The sequence below is a fragment of the Hibiscus syriacus genome, unplaced genomic scaffold, assembly GCF_006381635.1.
Source record: "Hibiscus syriacus cultivar Baekdansim isolate YM2019G1 unplaced genomic scaffold, ASM638163v2 tig00111650_pilon, whole genome shotgun sequence".
NCBI classification, from domain to species: domain Eukaryota; kingdom Viridiplantae; phylum Streptophyta; class Magnoliopsida; order Malvales; family Malvaceae; genus Hibiscus; species Hibiscus syriacus.
The window spans coordinates 132,553-155,209 of NW_024063146.1; the positions used below are offsets into that span (position 1 = coordinate 132,553).

Here is a 22,657-nt window from a genome sequence, read left to right on the forward strand (position 1 = left end):
TACCCATTCCTTTTAGAATGTGGCTAGAGCTTCTTGATTTCTTCATATTCATGACCATTGCTCCCACACACCTACAAGAGACATTTATTTAGATTTTGGTATCCAAATTGCTTTGGATCCTTGGACGTTAGTTCAATGCCCCTTGTTTCCTTAGGAACCCATACTTGTCTAATTTAAAAAAAAATTATTTTCTTTATGGGACAAGTATGTTCCAAATGACCATAAAAATGGCAATGTGAGCATTTTACCATTTTTAAACATATTGAGTTGTTTTGAGAAATTAATTGTTTTTCTTTTGTTAAGCTCTCAAGCTTAACTTTCAAATCAAAATTTTCTTTTTCTAAATCATTGATTTTGACTTTTGAAAACTCTAAATCATTTTTCAAAATTTCATTTTGATTTTCAAAATCAATTTTTTGCTTTCAAAACCAAATCATTTTTAAACTTTGAGTTTTGAAATTAATTTCTTATATTTGGAATTCATGGTCTCAAATTCCAAATACAACTCATTATAAGCATCTTGTAACTCATAAAAAGAATGTGAATTTAAACCATTTGAGTTAGAAGATACCATTGAATCTTCTTCGATGGCCATGAGGCATAGGTTGTCTACTTCATCTTCATCATTGGAGTCATCTTCATCATTCAAAGCCGCCACAAATACCTTTTTCTTACTTGATCACTTCTTCTTTAGGAGAAGACATTCATACTTGACATGCCCCGTTCTTTGACAATTGAAGCACACCAGAGGACCCTTATTCTTACTTGATTCATGCTTCACTTCCTTGGAAGACATGAATCTCTTAATCTTTTTGAAGAGCTTGGTCATCTCTTCTTCTTCATCATCGTCTTCATCCACCTTTTCACTTGAATCTTGATAGTTCTCATTGGTGGACTTGAAGGCAATGCCTACCTCATTCTTCTTATTTTGCTTCTCTTCATCTTCTTTCACCATCAACTCATAAGTTAGAAGAGAACCAATAAACTTATCAAGAGTTAGAGACTTTAGGTCTCTAGCTTCAATAATAGTCATCTTCTTCGATTGCCAATACTTTGGAAGATAGTAGATCATCTTCCTTACAAGCTTCTCATTAGAGATTACTTCTCCAAATCTCTTGAGACCGTTTACAATCACGAAAAATCTATTCGTCATAGCTTTGATGTCTTCATCGGGTTTCATCTTGAAATTCTCGTAGATATGGTTGAGAAGACTTATCTTGGTTTCCCTCACTTCACCGGTTCTTTCATGAGTAACTTTGAGCTTAACCATATCTCCTTGATATTGGAACAAGAGAAGACTCTTCCATATTCATCCGAGCCTAATGCACAAAAGATTAGTCTTAGCATTGAGTTGGAACTTCTTCTTCTCTCCATCACTCCAATCGTCCATCTAGCCGGTTGGAATAGTGTAGCCTTTCATGATAGAGTTCCAAGCTCCTAGATCGTTTTCTTGAATAAAGAGAATCATCATATTCTTCATATAGGCATAATTTACTCCATTGAATTAATGTGGCTTGTTGACCGTTGTGAATCTTCAACGTAGTAGGCAACGGAGGTTAAAGCCATTTCTTTGTCGGTTGCCTCGGGAATTAGTAGAGCTTCTTCGAGGATCGTCTCTAGGTAGTTAAACCTTTTAATAAGTTAAGCTCTGATATAATTGTTAGGATCGAAGAGGTTAAATTGAACAACCAAAAAAGTTGTAATGGGTGAATATGCAATAATTTGTTTAGGGAGTAAGGAGATAAAAAGATAAAAAAAAATTGACACAAGGATTTATAATGGTTCGACTTCTTAACTAAGTCTACATCCACTACCTTAGCTCCTCACTAAGAATTTTCTAACAAATTCGCTAATTTTTTCTTTCTTTTTCAAGGATCAAGAGTAACCTTTACAAAGTCCTTATCCTTTTACTTGGCTAAGATAGAACCAAAAAACCTTTATAAAAGGATAAAAGAAGTAAACAAATAAACCTCTCAAAGGTAGGGTGTTTACAAAATTTAGCTCACTAAAACATAAATATTTACAAGAGAGATAAAATAAGATTGAAAAACTCTTCTCTTGTGTTTGAATGCTTAGATAGGTGTTCTAACCCTTCTTGTAACATCCCAAAAGCGGGGTCAGCGACTAAAATGTAAATTGTAGAAACTTTGTGCTCAATTTTGAAATAAGCTAAAAGTTCAGGGACTTAAGTAAAGGATTTTGGATTAAATAGTAAAAATGGATAAACTAAAGGGGTAAAATGGTCCTTTTCATAAGAAAGATTTTTATCTTTCCTTTTTGAGTCATATAAAACGTGGGAAATGTGAGACATCCAGAGTTTTCTTCTCTTCTTCTTCATCATCTTCTTCTCCACTGTGAAGCTTTTAAGAAAAGGTTATTTGGTTTTCTTTTGGTTAATTCTTAAGATTCTAGTATGGTTTTGATTAAGGAAGCATTAGGAAAGAGTATGAAATAAAAAAGAAACATGGAAACTTAAAGAGTGATAAGTTATGGTTGATTTAAGTTAGGAAGTGAATAAGTGAAATTGTGAATAAGGATATATAAATGGATTTAAAAGTTGAATTTGACTTGTCATATGGAAGAGTAAGAAGTTATAAGTGTTAGAATTAAGTTTGGATAACATGGAAAATTTTGTATGATTCTTAGTTTTAAGAATTTTAATGATATATGGTAGATGATAAGGTGTGAGAATGATATAAGTTAGTTAAAATGGTGTTAGTTAAGTTTGGTGATATGAAAGGAGCTTTGTATGAGGATATTTAGAGAAGATTTGATGAATTTTCAGGTGAAAAAGCTTGTTTTGAGCATAGGGTATCGGTACCCTATGAATGTGTACCGATACCCCCCTTGAACAAAAAATCACAGAATGTCATGAGGGTACCGATACCTTAAGTAGGGTATCGATACCCCCTAAAGGAAAAAGTGAATATTGGTTTATTAAGTTCGTTTAAGTTGTTAGTATCGAATTACAAGGTGTAGGTATCTAATAATTGCCTTAAATTGTATAATTATGTAGATACAGAGCTAAATGAGTTCCGGAACCATTGACAAGTAAGATCGATCAGGGGAAAGAAAGAGGTCGATATTGACTAGTGAGGCCAGGTGAGTGCATATTAGTGATATGTAATGTTTACTGGAAATTTGACTTGCAATAAGTCTATTTCCTAGAGTAATATGCATGAAGTCATGAACATGAGCATAGTTTGATATGATTATATGTGCTATATGTTGATATGCTTTGTATATGATACATGATTTATGTAAAATATTATTATGTGATAATGGAAGATCATAAAATAAGATATGTAAAAATATGCTTGTAATAAACAAGCCATGTAGGTATATGTTACTGATAGAATAATCAAGCCAAGGTTTATTGTGATATAAGAATGAAATATAAATTGCATATAAGTGATAAGTCATGGAAATATGTGATTATGAGAATATTTAAGAGAACAAAATATAAATCAGAAGATAATAAATTAATAGACTCTATGAAAATGATATATAAATTAGGGGACTTGAACATAACGATGATACGAACTTATAGGATAAGCACTATAGGAAAGAGTGATATATTTAAAAAGGAAACTATGATATAGGAGGCATAAAACGAAAAACTATAAAACCCTATGAGAAATTTATGGGAGTTGTGTGAAACTAAATTAAATAGACATAATAAACTCGTATTTAAATAATGTGAGATAAGTGATAAGGGTTATATGTTATTATACAGGTTAGTATAATAAACCATGTAAGCTGGTACAAAAGGAAAATGAGATAAAGATAAATAGCTTTACCTATAGGATTTATATAAGATTATATGCTGGTATGATAATATGAAAAAGTGAACCAAGTTATATGATATTGATATATGTGAGTATAAAAGTACAAACCATGATTTATATGATATGAATAAGTTATTATATGTACATGATGTCTTTTATGAGATGTGATCTCCGTGATTACAGGAGAAATAATATTGACTATATGAGTATATGTATATGTGAATGATATGAAAATGAACTACGTGACTATGTGTAATCTTATAAAAATATGACAATGAGTTATGTGAAAGAACTATAAGATTAGGTGTATATGTGATATGAATATGTGAATATGTGATAACATAAATATTAATGCCCATGTTATGTGTCATGAGAGCTAGAGGTATAGTTGGCATGCCAAGAGTCGAGGGTCTACGCGTCCTTCGGGAAATATATGTATTCTTTGGAACATGTGTGAGGTCTTTTGAGACACGTACTTGATCCTTGGCATATGTATATGATTCTTAAGGAATTTTTACGTGGTCCTTAGGAACAATCTTATATGGCACTTCGGTGCATTTATACGAGTTATGGTAACAACATTAGTACACAACCTCTATAGACTCGCATATCTATAGTTCTCACATGTGTACATGGGCCATTAAATATATAATATCTGAAATTCTATGTGATGTTATATGTTTGTTTGGTGAAGTGATATATGTGATATGATGATGTGTATATAGCTTGGTTAAGAAGAATAGATACAAGAACATCTGACTAAAAGATAAAGAACGCAAATAAGACTATTAAAGAGATAATGATAAATTTATTACATACAATTTATATGCTTCGTGTTACGAAACATGTTACCAGAATTATATGATGATATGTGTGTTTATTCGTGAAACAATATGTATATGTATGATATACAAAATGTAATAAGTATAATATATATATTAAACAGGAGTAATAATAATCTATAAAATGAAATGGTATGTATATATATATATATATATGTTTACGTTTGGATGCATTATATAGTTTATCATGATTACATGAAATGTGTATAATAGGAATTAGTTATGATATGCTATAGTCAGTTTATCTATGCCTCACTAAGTCATCGACTTAGCGTGTGAGTGTTTCACTCGTAGGTTCCGGAAAAGCGAGAAGATACGCTAAGAGGAGCAAAACAGGTCAGCATCTTCTTTACGAAGTTCAGATCAGAAAAATAATTATAAATTTTATGTATGTTGTTATATCAATTGTATTTGGCATGTACTAACAGAATGATATTGAATATGCTCTGATAGGTTTTGTAAGACCAAATGTTTTAGTTAATGAAAATCATTCACTTTCTCAAATTTTGAATTTGAATTTTAACCAATTTGTAAAGAAAATGTTTTGAAAAATCAATGTGACTCCTCGGACTCGGATCCGGGTCGGATAAGGGTTGGGGGTGTTACACTTCTTCAAGTGTCCTCAACTTGTATTTATATGTTAGAATGTTGTTGTGCTCGTTTCTAGCCATTGGGAGTGTTTTGGAGCCTTTGGGGATTAATTTTGTGTAAAATAAAGCTGTCCAGAATAGATGGTATCAATACTCCTAAAGGGAGTATCGGTACTACCTTTGTTTATATTTAAATCAACTAGTCATTACTAGCCTTTGGGGCCTGATGGTATCAATACTATACCTATGGTACAGATACTACTATACAATGAAGTATCGATACCCCTTTGCGTATCGGTACCATTTTTACATTCTGAAATTTGAGCAATGTTGGTAGTATCGATACTACCTAGTGAGTATATATACTTCACTTACCTTTGGTATTGATACCATATGAACAATATCAGTACTGTTCATGAGGTATCGATACTATAAGAATAGTATCGGTACTGCTTGTCCAGAAAAATATTTTGTGCTCAATTCCACTTTTAAGGACTTTGAATTATTTTTGAAAACTTTGAATAAATTCAATATAAGTCCAAAAACATTTTGCCTTAATTGTCCGACTTTTTAAAAAAAGTCATTTAAATATAAAATAAAATTATCCGACTTTTAAAAAAAATAAAATTTGGGTTCTAAAATAGGATTTATTAATTTGACTGTCTCGAAATTATTTCACTAAGCTAATTATATGGAACAAAATCTTAATTACCCTTCTATTTTTCGTCTTTTCGATCCTAAAAAAGGGTCAGTGCAAGGTGCAAACTCTAATTCTATGTTTATTAATGCCCTCCAATGAGCTAATAACAAGAGGGAAGGCTATAAAATCGACTCATGAACGCAAATTTTATGTTAGAGAAGACGAATTTATAAAATTTGAAGAGAAATAGAAATAAATTTTCAATAAAAAATATAAAATAATATTTAAAATAGATGAGAACTCCATTTTCGGTCCATCCATCCACATATTGTCAAAAAAAATATAACTAACTTCCCTTAAAATTAAAAAAAAATCATTACTTCCCTTAATATTTAAAATAGATGAGAAACTCCAGGTTCTTAAATACTTTTAATTAAGTCTCTTTAAAATTGTCAAATTTTTTCATAAAACCTCTAAAACCTTTTAAATTTTTTAATTAAACCCTTAATGTCTTTTAAATTCTAAATAAGCCCCCAGAATTGGTTAGTTTAATTTGGTTCAACAGCTCAGTTTAGGCCTTTTTCAGGTCCCATTTTTTTATCCCCTCTACGTCTAATTGATACTTTTCTTAAAAATCTTTTACCAACCACAGTTTAATCTCAAATATTATTTTTGTCAATCATGTAACAACGGTTTAATTTAATGCAGTTATTGAGCATTGTATATATTTTAGGTCATAAGTTCGATCCTCTAGATCCAATCCATATATTTTTAAAATTTTTACCAATAAAATAATAACACATATCAGCATCATATTGAAGGATTAAATTTGTTAAATTAATTTGAATTAAAACGAAGATCAAACTGATATGATTTTTTTAATATTGAGGGTTAAATTTATTATTGAATTAATTTTAACTATGATCAAGTTGTATAATACATAAGTTTTGAGGATTAAAAATATTAAGTTTCTAAACGCTGGTGATGAATTTAGAAAGAAAACATAATGTTAGTGATGAATATATCAAAAGCTAATTCAATAACTAAACAGATATGTGATCATAGTTGCATGCTTAAATAGGTTGTTTACCTTAATTATATTTTTTTTTATTTTTTTTAAATAATTAGTTTCCATAAAAAATTTAGAAATTTCGTCTTAAAATTAATGAATATTTTTAATCAAATCCCCTTAAAATCACTAAAATTCCTTATTAAACCTCTAAAAAAAATTAATTTTTTTATTAGACCCTCAAATTTTTTTTTAAAAAAAAATCCTTATTAAATCCCTCATTTTTTATTAGTCCTCCCAAACTATCTCGTTAAGATCCACCCCTAAGTACAATTATAATTACATTTACAGTTAATATATATGAATCAAAATATATCTTAATCTAACCTTGAATAATATGTTAGAATAAAAAGATTATGATATGATACAAATCTAAATAATCAACATATCATATCAAATAAGCGAGAATAAAAATTAGATGCAGAAACATAATTGGATTTATCAATTCGCTTGATTCTTAATGTTAAAATATTGAAACTTTGGTTTCGATAATCAAGATTAGCATACGAGTATTTTTTGAGACAATGGCTCGTTCTTTTCCTGAAAATAAGATGTCATCAAAGTTAATTCATGAACAATTTGAGGTATAACCCTAATAAATAACTTAGCACGTTAACCTTAATTTCTATTAATCAATCATCAATTAGAAATTAATTTTTTTAGTATCTAGACATATGTAGATTATACTTTATTTTTTTTTTTTTTTTTTGAAAAATGGATACTTTGTATTAGATAAAACACAAAGCTACACCACCCCAAGGGAGGAAAAAGAGTAACCTTGGAGTGGAAGAACCAATCAGCCAAAGACTGAAATACATCACAGCAAGGACCGACTCTACACCACTAAAACAGCCCATAGCAACCTCAAACAAGCTGCAGACTACCTTTTGAATGAAACACAAACAAAACTTACGCACATTCAAACAGACCGAAAACAAACTAACGCCTCAGAACAAAAACCATAAAAGCAGCAGCCTTACTGATGGAAGACAAGAATCACAACCTCAAACACCTTCATGAAGACGAGAACAACAAAAAATGCAATAGCCTTGCTTAGAACAGAACTGAAGCTTGAAGAATGGGAACCAACGAACAGCAAGGAACCTTCTCATCCCTGTAAATTCCACCCCAAAGCAGCGGCAGCCGCTAGAGCCAACTCCGCTTCATCATATACGCCTCGAACTTCCTCGTAATCCACTTCATCTCTGCCTCCAACAAGATTGCGTCTACTACTAACGTTTGGCCTACCATCCCGACACCTTCGATCGAAGATTTTCCTCTTTCCAAAAATGAGCCTTGACGACGCTCTCAGACTGACCCCACACGCCCATCGTCTTCTAACTTTAGAAACTCTAGCAACACTCGAAGAACTGGGGATAATAGGCCTCTTAAGAGAGCTCCCAGTACTTAAAACGCAATTAGCTATCGGATGTTTCTCATCCAACACGAACAAGGAAGACACCTCGTCAAAAGCCACATCAAAAATCCTAGTGCTGGTGAGGAAGGGTTGAGACTCCCATGTTAGCTCCAATTCCCTATTAATATTAATTAAAACAGCACTATCGTCAATAACATGCTGCTCACAACTGCACCCCACGAAATCAGCTGCATGCTGTCCCCCTTCATCCATAAAATCTTTGACTTTATCGATAATAACATGCTCCTCACTAAGCTCATTAACAGAGGAGAAAGGCACAACATGGAGCCCTGCACGGTCCACATTATCAACTACACTTTGTCCCCCACATCCAAAAAAACATTGTTTTCCTCTCACCTCTGACATACCAACTGTCCATGCTCTTGCGCGACAACACCCCCCACGTTACTTCCTCTTGGAGCACCCACCACCTCGAAAGCGGAAAAATTTGAACCTTCTTCAACCTCAGCACACCACTCTCCATCTTCCACCTTAGTTCCATCGAGCAATACTTTCGCCTCTTCCTGCACTACAGATTGAACGATAATGGAGAAAAAACGACCTTCAACAACAATGGATAATTTGTCAGGAATAGATGAAATGGAGTGAACTTCCAGTAAAACTCTAGCAACATCAAACCTAACTCGTCTGGCAGTATCTTCATCTACCTTAATCACTCGTCCCCACAAGCATCCAATGGCGTTGAACAGCTTAACACTCCAAATCGAAGGAGGAACATCTTTCAGAGAGACCCACACTTTAAATTTAAGCCTATTATCATAACCCTCCAACAGATCCAATTCATCGAACCAGGAGCGAATCCAAACATCTCTTTTTACCCAACAAGCCTGACAATCGATAACATTCTTGAATTGGATAATCAGCAAACGATCTTGCCAACAGCTAACCTTAACATTCAAACCTTCAGCTTTGAAAGTTGATTTAATAACAGTCTCGTTCAAACTGTGCTTAACTTTGCCAACCAAGCAACTTTCCCTCCAAGAAAGCTCACTCTTAGAGATAAGAACATTCCTATTCTCCACAGAAGGAAAATAAGAAGAACTAGCTTCGCACTCGTCAGCAACCCTAACATGAACAGCTGCATCAGGACCGCTATGAATCCCAACCTTCTGGCCAACAATATTCTGAACCGACAGCCCATCTTCAGCCAATGCACCACCCACAACCTCTTTCGACAACCTAGCACCCTTAACAGCTGGCTTCCAAACCTTGTTACGACTGCAAATCTCCTCTACCTTCTTGCTACGACTATCCGACAGATATTCATGAAAAACTCTGATCTTAAATCCATCCAACACCATTCCATCAGCTCTCTTAACCGCCAAACTTGCTTCAAGTCTAGTTTTGAACCTAACGAAAGCAAAAGTAGAGTCCACGAATTTTCTTTTCAAACTCTTAAACGCTATGAACACATCCAAAACAACACCATATACCTGAAACACTTGCTTGAGAAAAGAAACATGAATCCTCTTGCTAACGAAATTGACAAAAATCGTGAAGCCCGAATCTCTCAAGGTTTGGGAGCTCGACTCACACCCACTCACCATGTATTCACTCAAATATGTAGTAGCAAATCTTTACTTTTTATTGCTTGCTCTATTCTATACTTTACTTTATTTAGTTAGTAATATATACAAACTCTTTTATGATAGTAAATAATATATAAGTATTTATGTCAAAACCGCTTTAAATAGTTAATGACATCAATGGTAAGGAAGACGATATTAAAACAACATCGTTCTAAAAAAGTTAAATTGACACCAAAACGATATCGTTTTGGATTTTTATAAAAATCCATTTTTTAGTCAATTTTCTAAAGTCGTATATATTTTAGATATTTTGTTTGTATTTTCTATTGAAAATCTATTTTTACCCTTGAAATCTTATAAGTTCGTCTCCTCCTAAAATATTATAAGTTCGCCCCAACATAAATTCATGTGTCCATTCTTTCGTTCTTGAATACAAAAATGCTATGAAATATTTTTTTTAATTAATATCTCTCTTACTTTTATTTTACAATCCATAGAAATCACATCTTTTTGGAATTTGTAACTTCTTTTAGCAATTTTATTTTCAAAATTTGTATTTAAAATTTCCATGTTCCTAGTGTATAGAACTCTAGTTGAATGAATTTCACTCAATATATCTGTAAAGGGGGTTATTAAATGCATCTTTTTCATGGGCAAAACGCAACAGCATAAACCATGATCAAATATGAGAAAATCATAAATAAATACCTTCATAGATGAACGTGAGCTTTTATGTTAGGTATGAATTTATAAAATTTTAAAGATGAAAATAAATCATCAACAAAAATACAAAAATATATAAGAATTTAATTTTTTTTATAAAGAACGATTGCCTCCACCCGCCCCTTAAATCCATCCTTGAATACACCAGACAATTCTTGTGGACATGAAATATCATCTTTATGAAGACGAATTAGAGACCACATGACAATTCAAACTATCACTATATTCCCATAATTCGTACGGTGGGACTACTTTAATTTCCAAAACTAAGGTCCCCAACCAATTTGTGAATATATATATATATATATATATATATATAATTTAGAATTCTGAAAGTTCAACCGAAACAAGAACCACAAACATTTCAATCACTTATCTTAGGCATTGAAAGATAGGGGAGACCTAACAAACGTGTGTGTATATATATATATATATATATTAATAAATCTAGGGTGAATACAAGTTAGTATTTTTATTCAAAGATTCTCAATCATTTGATAATGAACGTTCATACCCATGCATATATGTGGTGGTTGAACCCGAGACTTCAAGAGATAATAACAAATCTCTTTAACCACTGAAGTCGCTTGATTCGTGTAAACATGTGTGTATATATATATATATATATATCAGTAAATAAACATTTTTAACGAGTGTAGGTTTACGCGTCTATATATATAAATATATATATATATATATTCAGTATTTTATCTATGCTACCTAAGGTATTTATATATATCATTTTCATCCTTGAATGAATCCCTTTTTTGTATTTCGTTGCTATCCAGCCAAATCATGAAGCAGCTGTGCACCCATCAAGTTCCTGTAAGGCAAATGCTGTCCTTCACCATCTAAAACTGAGTACTGATCTGGTTGACAATCTTCCATTTGGTCTCTAGGGTAAAACAGGGAGCTTTGTGCTGCTGGTGTGAAAGCTAAGCTCACCCCATTCCCATCATGCTGTTGTAACCCTAACGTCAATGACACGCCCGATCCTCCGTTGAAAATTTGGTTATTGGTATTACTAGTGTGATCATTTCCATAGGGTACCCCACCACCAGCTGCAGTTTGATGACTGTAGGAAGAGAAGTCCAAATCCATGGCACCATAAGTTGAAAATTCATGTTGTTGCTGCTGTTGTTGATGATGGTGATGATGAAAATCGTGCTGGTTCTCAACGGTTTTGGCATCGTTTTTATCCGGATTCGTAGTGATAATGGACGAGAGACATTCGGATTTGACACTAACAAGCTGGTCGGAGGTGGGTTTTCGATCGTTTTGATTAAGATGGCTGATATTATGATCATTAACATCAGTTGCTACATTAGGTGAGGCCATTTTGTTGTCATGCTCCTTTGCTTCTTCCAAATACATTTCTTCCACCATTGGCTTCCATAGTCTCACTCTGGCATTGATGAACCAATTGGATACCTATTGGAACACAAGTAAAAAACAAAAAATCATCTTATGATCATATATATATACTATATACCATATAGTATAAGATTTTGGTATATATGATCAAAGATCATGTGGACATGCATACCTGGCTTCTTGAGAGACCTGTTTGGCGAGCTAAGATATGTTTATCAACATCGCTTGGATATCTGCAAATATTGAAACATTTCAGCCATGGATATCTGCAAAATGCTTTGAAACTCGGAGAGAAAGAGGGGTTTTACGGGTGTAGAAAATGCTCAAATAACCAAGCTCGAAGAACCGAGACTGATCTTTCGGGTAGGCCTCTTTGGGGTCGCCATGGATGAGAGTCCATCATGTTCATCTGTTGAAATGCCCTTTGCTGCCTTAAAGTTTGATCGAGGATCCTTAGACTTGGTGTTTCGCCTCTCGTTGTCCCCGGTGCAACCGAGTCTTTTTCTCCGGTGGCCTTCCTCGTAGCTTGAATTTGACCGACGATGGCATCCCTTAGGCATCGAAAATGCCTTGACATGGCCTCGGATGCTAAAGCTGAATACACGGATGCTGCCCCAATGCTAGCCACTGATTCAAATGAATACACCACCGCTTTCATTTGATCACAGTAGTGCTTGTATCTTCTATCCACCTATACATGTGAACAAAGAGAAACCCCCATTTCAATCAAAGAAACGATCTTTGAGTAAAAGTACTTGATTGCATACCTCTTCCACCATTGAAAGCAGCTTGATTTTTCTTTTCTGCAACTCCATGAAATCAAGGGAATGAAGAAGGGATTGTTTCATTGAAGAGCTAGCTCCATTTTCGTCATCATGGGTCGGCAGCTTTTGTTTTGATGCATCGATTTGTTTAGTTCCCAGGCTGCAGAACTCTTTCAAAAGCTCTTGAGCAGGTCCCAAGTACTTTGAATTCCTCACCTGAAACTGCTGTTGATGATGTAAATTTGCAGGCTTTACAAAGAACCCATCTCGAGAACTTGATGAACCGATGAACCTTGTATCATCATGCTGATTATCATAGACATGGCCGTGGCCGCTCTGTCTTAGTTCAAAAGATTGTATCCCAATACTAGTGGGATTGGTCGATGAAAGAGAGAGTGAAAGACCTTGACTTGGCCTCTGGTTTCCCTCGCAAGGGAAAACGCACCTCAAAGAAGAATCGTCAACAAGCAACCTGTTTTCTTGCCAGGGAGCTGACTCGGGTAACGCAGTTGTGAACTCAGGTTTCTGGAACTCAGTTACTGCCTTGGAAGAAGGACCTGCAGCATTGTTACTTCCATTTTTGTTGAAGAACCCTACCATCTCCATGCCTGTTGTCAAGTTGAAGATCTCAGGGTTGGATTCAAAGCCTTGGATCTGATTCACGAGATGGGTTTGCATGGTTGAGTTACCAGATGAAGCATCCGAGTAACAAAAACCTGCTGAAGATACAACAATATTGTTCTTTGATTCATCATCACAAATTTCTCTAGCCATCTTCCCTCTAATGTTTATGCTTGTGCAACAAAAACAATTCCTTCAAGATTCACCCCAAGAACAAAGGGATTAAAACAAAGTTATGAATTATAGCTAATAAACAATGATCAAATCTTGTTAAAACAAGATATGGAACAAACTTAATTAAGAGAGAGGAAAGGGATGCCTTACCAGATGTGGAACAAGTTGAAACTTTGTTGTTAAAGAATCAACATATATGGATGAAAGGAGTTGAAGAAGAATAAGGAGAATAAGATAGTGGCCTTGGCCTTATATTTGTTTCACGGTGTGCCGTGAAAACACAAGCTGAGAGAAAATCTTGCCTACAAAAAGAAGTTTCAGATCCAGAGATGATGGGGGCCCTTGAGCAGCAACGACATGATCATATTCATACCCATCCACAAGTACATATTGATGAAGGGAGATGTTAATCGTTGTTGCTCTAATAATATTTCATAAAATTTATACTTGTAAAAATGTATAAATATTATATTCAAAAAATAAAATACATCAACAATAAAATATAGGGTAAATTACTTATTTGGTCACTCATATATTTTTTTCATTTTTATTTTAGTTTATTTAATTATGTTTTTTTAATTATATTTAAAATTATGTTCAGTTTCTGTTTTAATCGTTGATTTTTTTTTAAAAAAAAATTTGCTTTTTTGTGCTTGGTCGAGTTCTTTCCTTGCTGGGGAAAATACCCAGTAGGCCAATATCATATGTTAATAGGAGGCAAATTTATGAAAATAATATTTATTTACAATATAATAATAAAAATAGTATCTATATAATATTATTTTTGGAAATGATATCTATTTTGATTATGTAGGTTAAAAACGCTTTTAGTTGGGAGTATTTTTTATAAGACGCATTTAATTTGTATCGTCTTTGATCTATATGATCGAAATGGTGGAAGATACATTCAGTGCACTGTGTCTTCCATCACCAAAAGCCAGACGTCGGGTTAGAGAAGTCAGACATCATATCAGAGAAGTCAATCTTAACGGCAGCGATAAGACATGAAAGCTTATAAACACACAACAAAAAATTGATTGTAGATGCATGAAATCCATGCAACATCATAAAGTCATGGACAAAATTAATATACGGTTAATAGAATGTGTTATCAATTTTATTATTATTTTTTAGTAAAATTGATAAAAATTATTAAAATTATTATTATTTTATCGATTTTATTATTATTGGATGTTTTATCAGTTTTGTTAACATATCTAGTAAAGCGTTACCGATTTTGTTATTTTTCTACTGATTTTGTTATTTTTCCTATCGATTTTGTTATTATTAACACTTTACCAGAAATATTAAAAAACATTAATGTTTTAAGTAAAAATAATAATGTTTTAGGTAATTTTTACCGATTTTGTTAAAAAATAATAATAAAATCGATAGCGTCTTTTCTTAACCGTATATTAAGGCTGCCGCATGATAGAACTTCCTATGCAACATGCATCCGATCACAAGAGACCTACTACTAAAGATGAACAGAGGGAGCGTTGACCTTAAAAATTTTAAATTATTTTATACCTAATATTTTTTTTTGTATTTTTATTAAAAAAATTCTTTTTAAAATTTTAGAAGTTTGTATTCTTTTAAAATTTTATAAATTCACCTTTAATTTTTTTATTTGGTTTATTTATATTATGTTAAGATCAAACATAATAAATTAGAAAATTATATAATTAATTAGAAGAATAAGAAATGTTTTTAAAATAATATATTAAAATTTATATAAAACATTATTATGATATATAAAAAAAGAGAAAACAATCTCAGTGACCGAAAATGCCTTATAATATACGATTTTAACCAACTTTTTTTGGATTTGCGAAAATGACCAACAAATTCGCAACACGATCTTAAATTCGCAACGCGAACTCCAAATTCGCAACCCAATTTCCAAATTCGCAACGCGAATATGTAAATTGCATTTCGATTTTCCAAATTCGCGTTGCGATTTTCCAAATTCGCAACGCGAATCTGTAAATCGCAACGCAACTTTGTAATTCGCAACACAAAAGTCAAATTCGCAACACAGAAGTCAAATTCGCAACACATAAGTCAAATTCGCAACCCGATAGTCAAATTTGCAACACTGAATTCGCAACACAAAAGTCAAATTCACAACGCGAAAGTCAAATTCGCAACGCGATAGTCGAATTCGCAACGCAAATTTTATTTTATTTTCGAATTCGAAACACAATATTAATTTCGCAACACAAATGTAAATAGTATTATCGCAAATCATAACCTAAAACTCTAAATCACAACTCAGTCTATCTTCATCTCTCACTCTCTACGGCGACATCCGTCCCCATCTCCGACGAAATCCATCCCCATCTCCAAAAATCCGTCTATCTCCATCTCTCATAGCAACCCTCACAACCATTCACGGTCAGAAATGGAAAATCAACCACCGAGGGTTAGTTTTTTTAATCTCTTATTTTTATTTTGAAATTTTGTATTATTATTAGATTTTTCTTATATTAATGATAAATTTACTAGTAATTTCAATATATATAGATTAATCATTTCACTGAGATTGGTTAGTAAATTAATTCAATTGTTGCCAATACTGCTAAACTGTTTAGTCTTTAACCCTGTGAAGTTAGTATTTGTCTTTGTTTTTTGGTTGAAGTAATGCAATTCATTCAAGTTTCAATTTGCAGAATAAGAGTAGTTTCTGAAACTTAAATTCGCAACGCGAAAATGAAAATCGCAACGAGAAAATCGTTGCAAATTTAAGTTTCAGAAACTACTTTTATTCTGCAAATTGAAACTTGAATGAATTGCATTACTTCAACCAAAAAACAAAGACAAATACTAACTTCACAGTGTTGCTAATTTAAGTTTCAAGAATAAACTACTACTCTTTATGTTGTCCTTGAACCTGCACTAAACCTATATGTTGTCCTTTTATGTTTATATAAGTGCTTACTTCTGTAATGTTATCTGATGCTTTTGTGAACTATGATGGAATAATGACTTGGGTGAATACCGTGCTAGTTTGAAACATATTTGACTTTGTTTTCACTGTTTAATACATGTCTGTTTATAGTGTATAATTTGTAGTTTTTGGTATATCTAACTTGGTATGTTTATTATTTTTGTAGAAATTTGTTTCAGCTCAATTGACCTTAAGGAATAAATTAAGCCTAGCCAATAAAATTGCGTCGACTCTTATATCTCTACAAAGAAAATTGTTTGAGGATACTTGCTTCGGGCCATGGCTGAAAGTACAACATTCGAGTGGATGCTATGTTGACATATTTGTTTCTTCAGACCATGATTAATGATCTACCCGAGAGGATACAACGTGGTGATGAAGAGATATGATTTCATTTCCTCCGGCGTATACTTGTTTTGGGCGGAAGGAGTTTTTCTTAATCACTGGTCTACGCTTCGGACACGATGAAGTAACCCGGTATACTAGTCATATCTCCCGCCCATCATGGTTATCTCAGGTTTTTCCTGAGCTGGAAAAGTCGAAGACGAGTTTACACGTCGATGACTTGAAGAGATTATTTGTTAAAGATGGTTTTACTCGGATGGATGACCTATTTCTGAGGACCTAATATTATTGGTAGATGACCTAAATGCATGGAACCTATTTCCGTGAGGTTCATATATATGGAAAGTTACCTGGAAGAAGTTGTCGTCTGCCTTTGAGGACCGAAAAAGTTTGCAGGGCGATGGTTCTAAATACACTTTGGCAGGCTTTATTTGGGCCTTTAAGGTTAGAATTTCTATATAATGTTTCCAAATTTATAATTAATTATTTAACAATTACTGATGTTTATGTATTATATTGTTTGTAGATTTGGATATTTGAAGCTTTTCCCAGCATGCGGACATATGCGATAAAAAATTCAAATGATATTCCTAGGGCTATTACCTGGAAGAGGATCCGCATGTTGGATTGGGAAGAGTTACTACCATATACGACGATGAATGATGTAAGTTAACACATAAATATTACCATATAGTTAAACAAGTTATTACTAGTTCACGTTTAACTTTGTTTGAGCCTTTATATTGTTAGGAGGCCAACTATCCATTACAGAGGCTGACACCCACAAGGCTGAGCTTTCCACTAATTGGTGGCAAGCTAGTAAGCGGTTTTTTGATGGGACGGATGATAAGCACCCCCACTTCGAGAGCCATCACCTGATCGGGCCGATTCTACAGCTCGACACTTGGAGCCATCACCTGATCGAGCCTCTTCTCCACCTCCACCATCACCTATTCCATCACATCATCGAGCCTCTTCTCCACCATCACCTCATGATAGGCGATCGGCAAAGAGGTCACGGCATTTATCTCCATGTTCTCTACCTCCACGGGATGAGTTAGGGGAGTTACGTGATGAGGCGGCTTTGCGTCATGAGGTCGGTACTTTACGTGAAGATAATGGTGCATGGCGTCATGAGGTCAGTACTTTACGTGAAGATAATGGTACATGGCATGATGAGGTACGGTCTTTACGTGGTGAGGTGGATGTTTTACACGATGACAATGGTGCGCTACGTGATGAGGTATCTACTTTATGTGATGAGGTAGTTTCTCTACATGAGATTGTTTCATCGTTGCAAAATGAGGTTCATACTCTACGCAATGAGGTAAATTTGTTTAATACTATACTAAAAATGCAAATAATATTTTTTCGGCATTATTTATTTATTTATTTACTGATTTATGTATTAATTTATTTTTAGCGGTCCGATAAGGTAGATGCTTTACGTCGGGTTTTTCTTGCACGACAGGGTTTACACAGACGTCGTGCACATGCCATTACGTCTCATTTCACCAAGAAGCCCGATTCACCTGTCATCGTTCAAGAGGTGCCTCCTATCGTTCAAGAGGCTCTTCTTATCGTTCAAGAGGCCCTCCCACCGTTCAAGAGGCCCATGTTATCGTTCAATGGGTCCCTCCCACCGTTCAAGAGCCCAATTCACAACACTTCATTTGTCGACATATTGATAAACCCCCTCCCGTGCCCGATATGATGGATGCGTATTGGCTTTCATATGAGTTACCGGCCAGTACCATTCCTCATGAGGAGAGGGAAACACTATCAGACACAATTACGGATAATACCCTTTGGGCTAAGACCGCAGTTGATTTTTATCTAGATGAGCGGAGCCAAGGGTGTTCTGACATATGCAAACTCGACGATGTTATACATTTGTTTCTTGATCGGTCTTGGTGGGGTATTTTATTAGGGGTTGAAGATAATGGCTATTTCGAAGGGGGTAAGTCTTATATTCTTCTTATATTCATTTTGATTAATTTTTTTAAAATTTATTAATAAATTCACTAATATATGTATTTTGTTATAAAACAGCATATTGATGCATGGGTGTCACATCTTCTAGTAATAAGGAAATTGAAGAAAATAAAAAATACTCGATGGACTATTATGCCGATGTCTTTTCATGTAGCTCACGTGAAGGATCCGAGAGATTCTTCATATACGTTGGGTAATGGAAAAGCTAAACTTTATCATGCGCGGTGGGAGATCGATAAGGTTAGTGTTTATTTTTTGAATATTTTAAAGGTGTTCATAATTTTTATTTATGTGCGCAATTATTTATGATTGCATGTGTTTATCCTTGTTTTGGAACGTCGTCATTGGCTTCTCGTCGAGCTTCAGCTCCCATCCCTAAAGACAATGGTATATGACAACATGTTGAATTATATATCATTGTCTGATTTGAGAGATATTGTTACAAAGGGATGGAGCGCTCATTTGGCTAAATACTTGGCTGCGATTGATTATTGGACTAATTCTGGAAACAAGAAGCCAAAGAAGTTCTAAGTTACAATGATCAGAGATGATACTGCGCCACAACAAACACAGGGAGCCAGAGGGGATTGTCGTCCTCTCGTATGCATGTGCTTGGAACGTTTGACGACAGGAAGTAAACAGTTTATACCTCCCACAGATAGAGTTAGAGGTGCAGTAGGCTTGTGGTTTTGGTATTTTATGGCTAGATCGATATATGCGAGACGCTGCCTACCTGCATCCGCGTACTGAAAGTATGCATAAACAATTGGTAAGTTTGAGCAAGTGTTGTTAACATATATACTCTTTAATTGGTTTGAAAATATTTGGTTAAGTACCTAGAATTCAGTAATTTGTTGTTTGTTGGTTTTAGATGTGTAGAAAGTGTTGTTTGAGCAAATGTTTAGTTTTTGCAGGTTAATCCTGAAGTGAGCTGCGTGAAACTGATGTATTTGTGCATAAACAACAGTCTGGGGTACATTTTTTTTGCTTGTTTAATTGAATTTTACATTGAAAGTTGATTTGTTTAATTGATGAGGAAATAAGAATTATTTTTTGCTTGTTTAATTGATTTGTAAAAGTTGATTTGTTTAATTTGATGTGTAAATAAAATTATTTTTTTGTTTGTTTAATTATTTGTAAAAGTTAATTTGTTGTTTTAAATTCAATCTGCATTATGATGAAGGTAAAAAAGACCCGTTGAAGGTACAAATTCGCAACTCAAAAGGTAAATTCACAACGCGAAAGTTAAATTCGCAACACGAAAGTCAAATTACAACGCGAAAGTCAAATTCGCGTTGCGATAGTCAAATTCGCAACGCGAATGTCAAATTTGCAACGCGAAATAAGCGTTGCGATAGTCAAATTCGCAACGTGATTTTCAGTTTGCGATTTGCGTTGCGAATTCAAGGAAAACACATTCAAAAAGATAACAGACAACAATCTAATAAGTGATAACAACTGAACATATCATAGCAATGTTCAAACTCAAGTTACTAATGAATGTCTAACTAAAAATGTATGCATTCACACATAAAATACACATAATACAACGTTTGCATTTAAAAATCACCTAAGTTAATAAGTCCCAAAAGGTGAAGCCGGTTGTGATTGGGATTTTGATTTTGATTGTGATTTCCTTTTGCTTGGCACCATATGAGCTTTGGATTTTGATGAGGATCCATATTTTGGTAGAGGAAAAGATGATTGTGATGGCACTGGTGATCCACAGGTCAACCTTGTATGACCACTTTCCTTGCACCGAGTACATGTCGATATCCTCTTCTCTTCACCCTTAGACGGTATACGATCATGATTTTTTGGTCGGCCAGGTAGCCTGCTGTCCATGACTGGTGGCAAAACTATTATTAAGTCATCTGGTTTGTCCCACTCAGAAGGATGTGAAATAGGGTAGACAATCTCGCATTAGTATGTCGATATACTTCTGTAGTGTAGCAATCCATAGTGTATGCGCTTGAATCATCTTGGTTTAGATGAAGAGCAACTTTTATAACATGGCCACACGGATAACCAGATGTTTTCCATTTTTACAACTACACGTATTTGCATTTAGATCTACAAGCCCATTTAAGTTATTATCCAATACTTTAAACAAAGTGTTTGAACATGGTTCAACTCTCCATGACGTTAACTTCACAACATGTTTCGTTATCTTTTTTTCAGTCCATGGTGTAACACGACGTTCCAATGTTCCTGTAAATTTAAATAAATAATACTTAGCAAAATATATTAAATATGATAAGTTACGAATTTAAAGAAATAATACATGCATGGTTTCTTTTCTTGTAGTACCACTGTTGAATAGAGGCTCGAGAAACCTCCATTAACATAGTAATGGGTAATTTCCAGAAATGATGACTTAGAGCGTTGATTGATTCTGCACTATTAGACGTCTTGAAACCATATCTTGCTCCAAGTTGATGTACTCTTGACCATCTTTCAAACCCGACATCTTCTAGTGTTTGAGCACATCGAGGCAAAACACGTCTTAAACAATTTATATGCTTATTAAAATCCACTTCCCGATAAGCTTTTACAGCCTTCCAGTATGTCCATTTGTGATTTTTATACCAGCAGACCATGATTTTAAATTTCTGTACAAATGAACACCACAAAGTCCATGAAAAGCATTTGGGAAACACCTTCTAACAACATTGTCAATTGAGTTTGCCCTATCGGATATGATTGTCAGATTGCTAATAGGACCTATGCAATCCCTAAGATGCCCCATAAACCATGTCCATGAATCAGAGGTTTCAGATTTACCAACCCCGTAAGCTATTGGCAGTATCACATTGTTAGCATCAATGGCTACTGCTAATAAGTTTACTCCAAGGTATCGACCTTTCAAATGTGCTCCGTCAACTATAATAACTGGGCGCATGCAAGTAATAAACGAACGAATCTACAAAATCATATACACAAGAAATATAATCATTTAAATGTGAAATGCATGCAACTAACAAAAATGAGTCAACAAAATTATAATGATTTACTAACCGCAGCACCAATGGTGATAAACAACAACTCAAAGCATCCATCTCTATCTGTTTTGATATGAGTTACCGACCCAGGATTTTTCAGCTTTAAATTGTGACAATAAGCTGACAGTTGGGCAAACGATGCTTCTGGCGACCCCCTCAACAATTCCAAGGCATAACATTTGGCTCTCCAAGCTTGAGAATATGAGATACTAATCTTGAACCGAGCATTCATGTCATTCATAATTTCATGTCCCCGATATACCCTTCCATTTAAAAACATTAACTCAGCCAGAAAACCACCCAACACCTTTTTGTTTGCCTGTCTATGGTGAGGAAAAACTTGGGTTCTTGAACATGTATGTTTATCAATAAAAGTCCTAACTTGAAACATTTCGTAATCTTTTATCCTCTTTGCAATCATACGTCACGTACAGATTTTGTCAATCATACACTTTGTTTTGAAATGATCTTTGCTTGATTTGTTAACTTTTAGTTGATAGCCATCTTCCACACATTTCGTATACAAAGCTATCTTCAAGTCTTCCTTTGTATCAAAACAATCATCTTTCTTGATACAAATAACTTTTGTGTAACAATCAACTGCTATCTTTACCAACTCTTTTCCGGTATCTAAAGTAATTCTGGCATATTCCAGTTATACTCCCGTGGCATTTTCTTCTTTTTTTTTCTTCGGGGACTTCTTTTTTCTTCTTCTTCAGGGTTATATGAATTACATAATGGATGTTCAACATGTTCATTCACAGTCGTAACTTCCTCCTCATTATCATCAACAACATCTTCCTCGGCAGCGGC

The 22,657-nt window shown here is 34.1% G+C and overlaps 1 protein-coding gene across 1 annotated transcript; it reads right to left on the bottom strand.

Annotated features, from left to right (window-relative positions):
• Positions 1 to 10,911: 10,911 nt before the first annotated feature.
• On the bottom strand, positions 10,912 to 13,935 carry LOC120166971 (homeobox protein BEL1 homolog). The gene is made up of 6 exons (XM_039176121.1): positions 13,703 to 13,935; positions 12,761 to 13,571; positions 12,302 to 12,684; positions 12,166 to 12,226; positions 11,379 to 12,050; positions 10,912 to 10,941 (listed from the first exon to the last, which is right to left on the bottom strand). The coding sequence occupies exons 2-5, from the start codon at positions 13,529 to 13,531 to the stop codon at positions 11,400 to 11,402; spliced, it is 1,866 nt and encodes a 621-aa protein (XP_039032052.1). The 5' UTR covers positions 13,532 to 13,571; positions 13,703 to 13,935; the 3' UTR covers positions 10,912 to 10,941; positions 11,379 to 11,399.
• Positions 13,936 to 22,657: the final 8,722 nt, after the last annotated feature.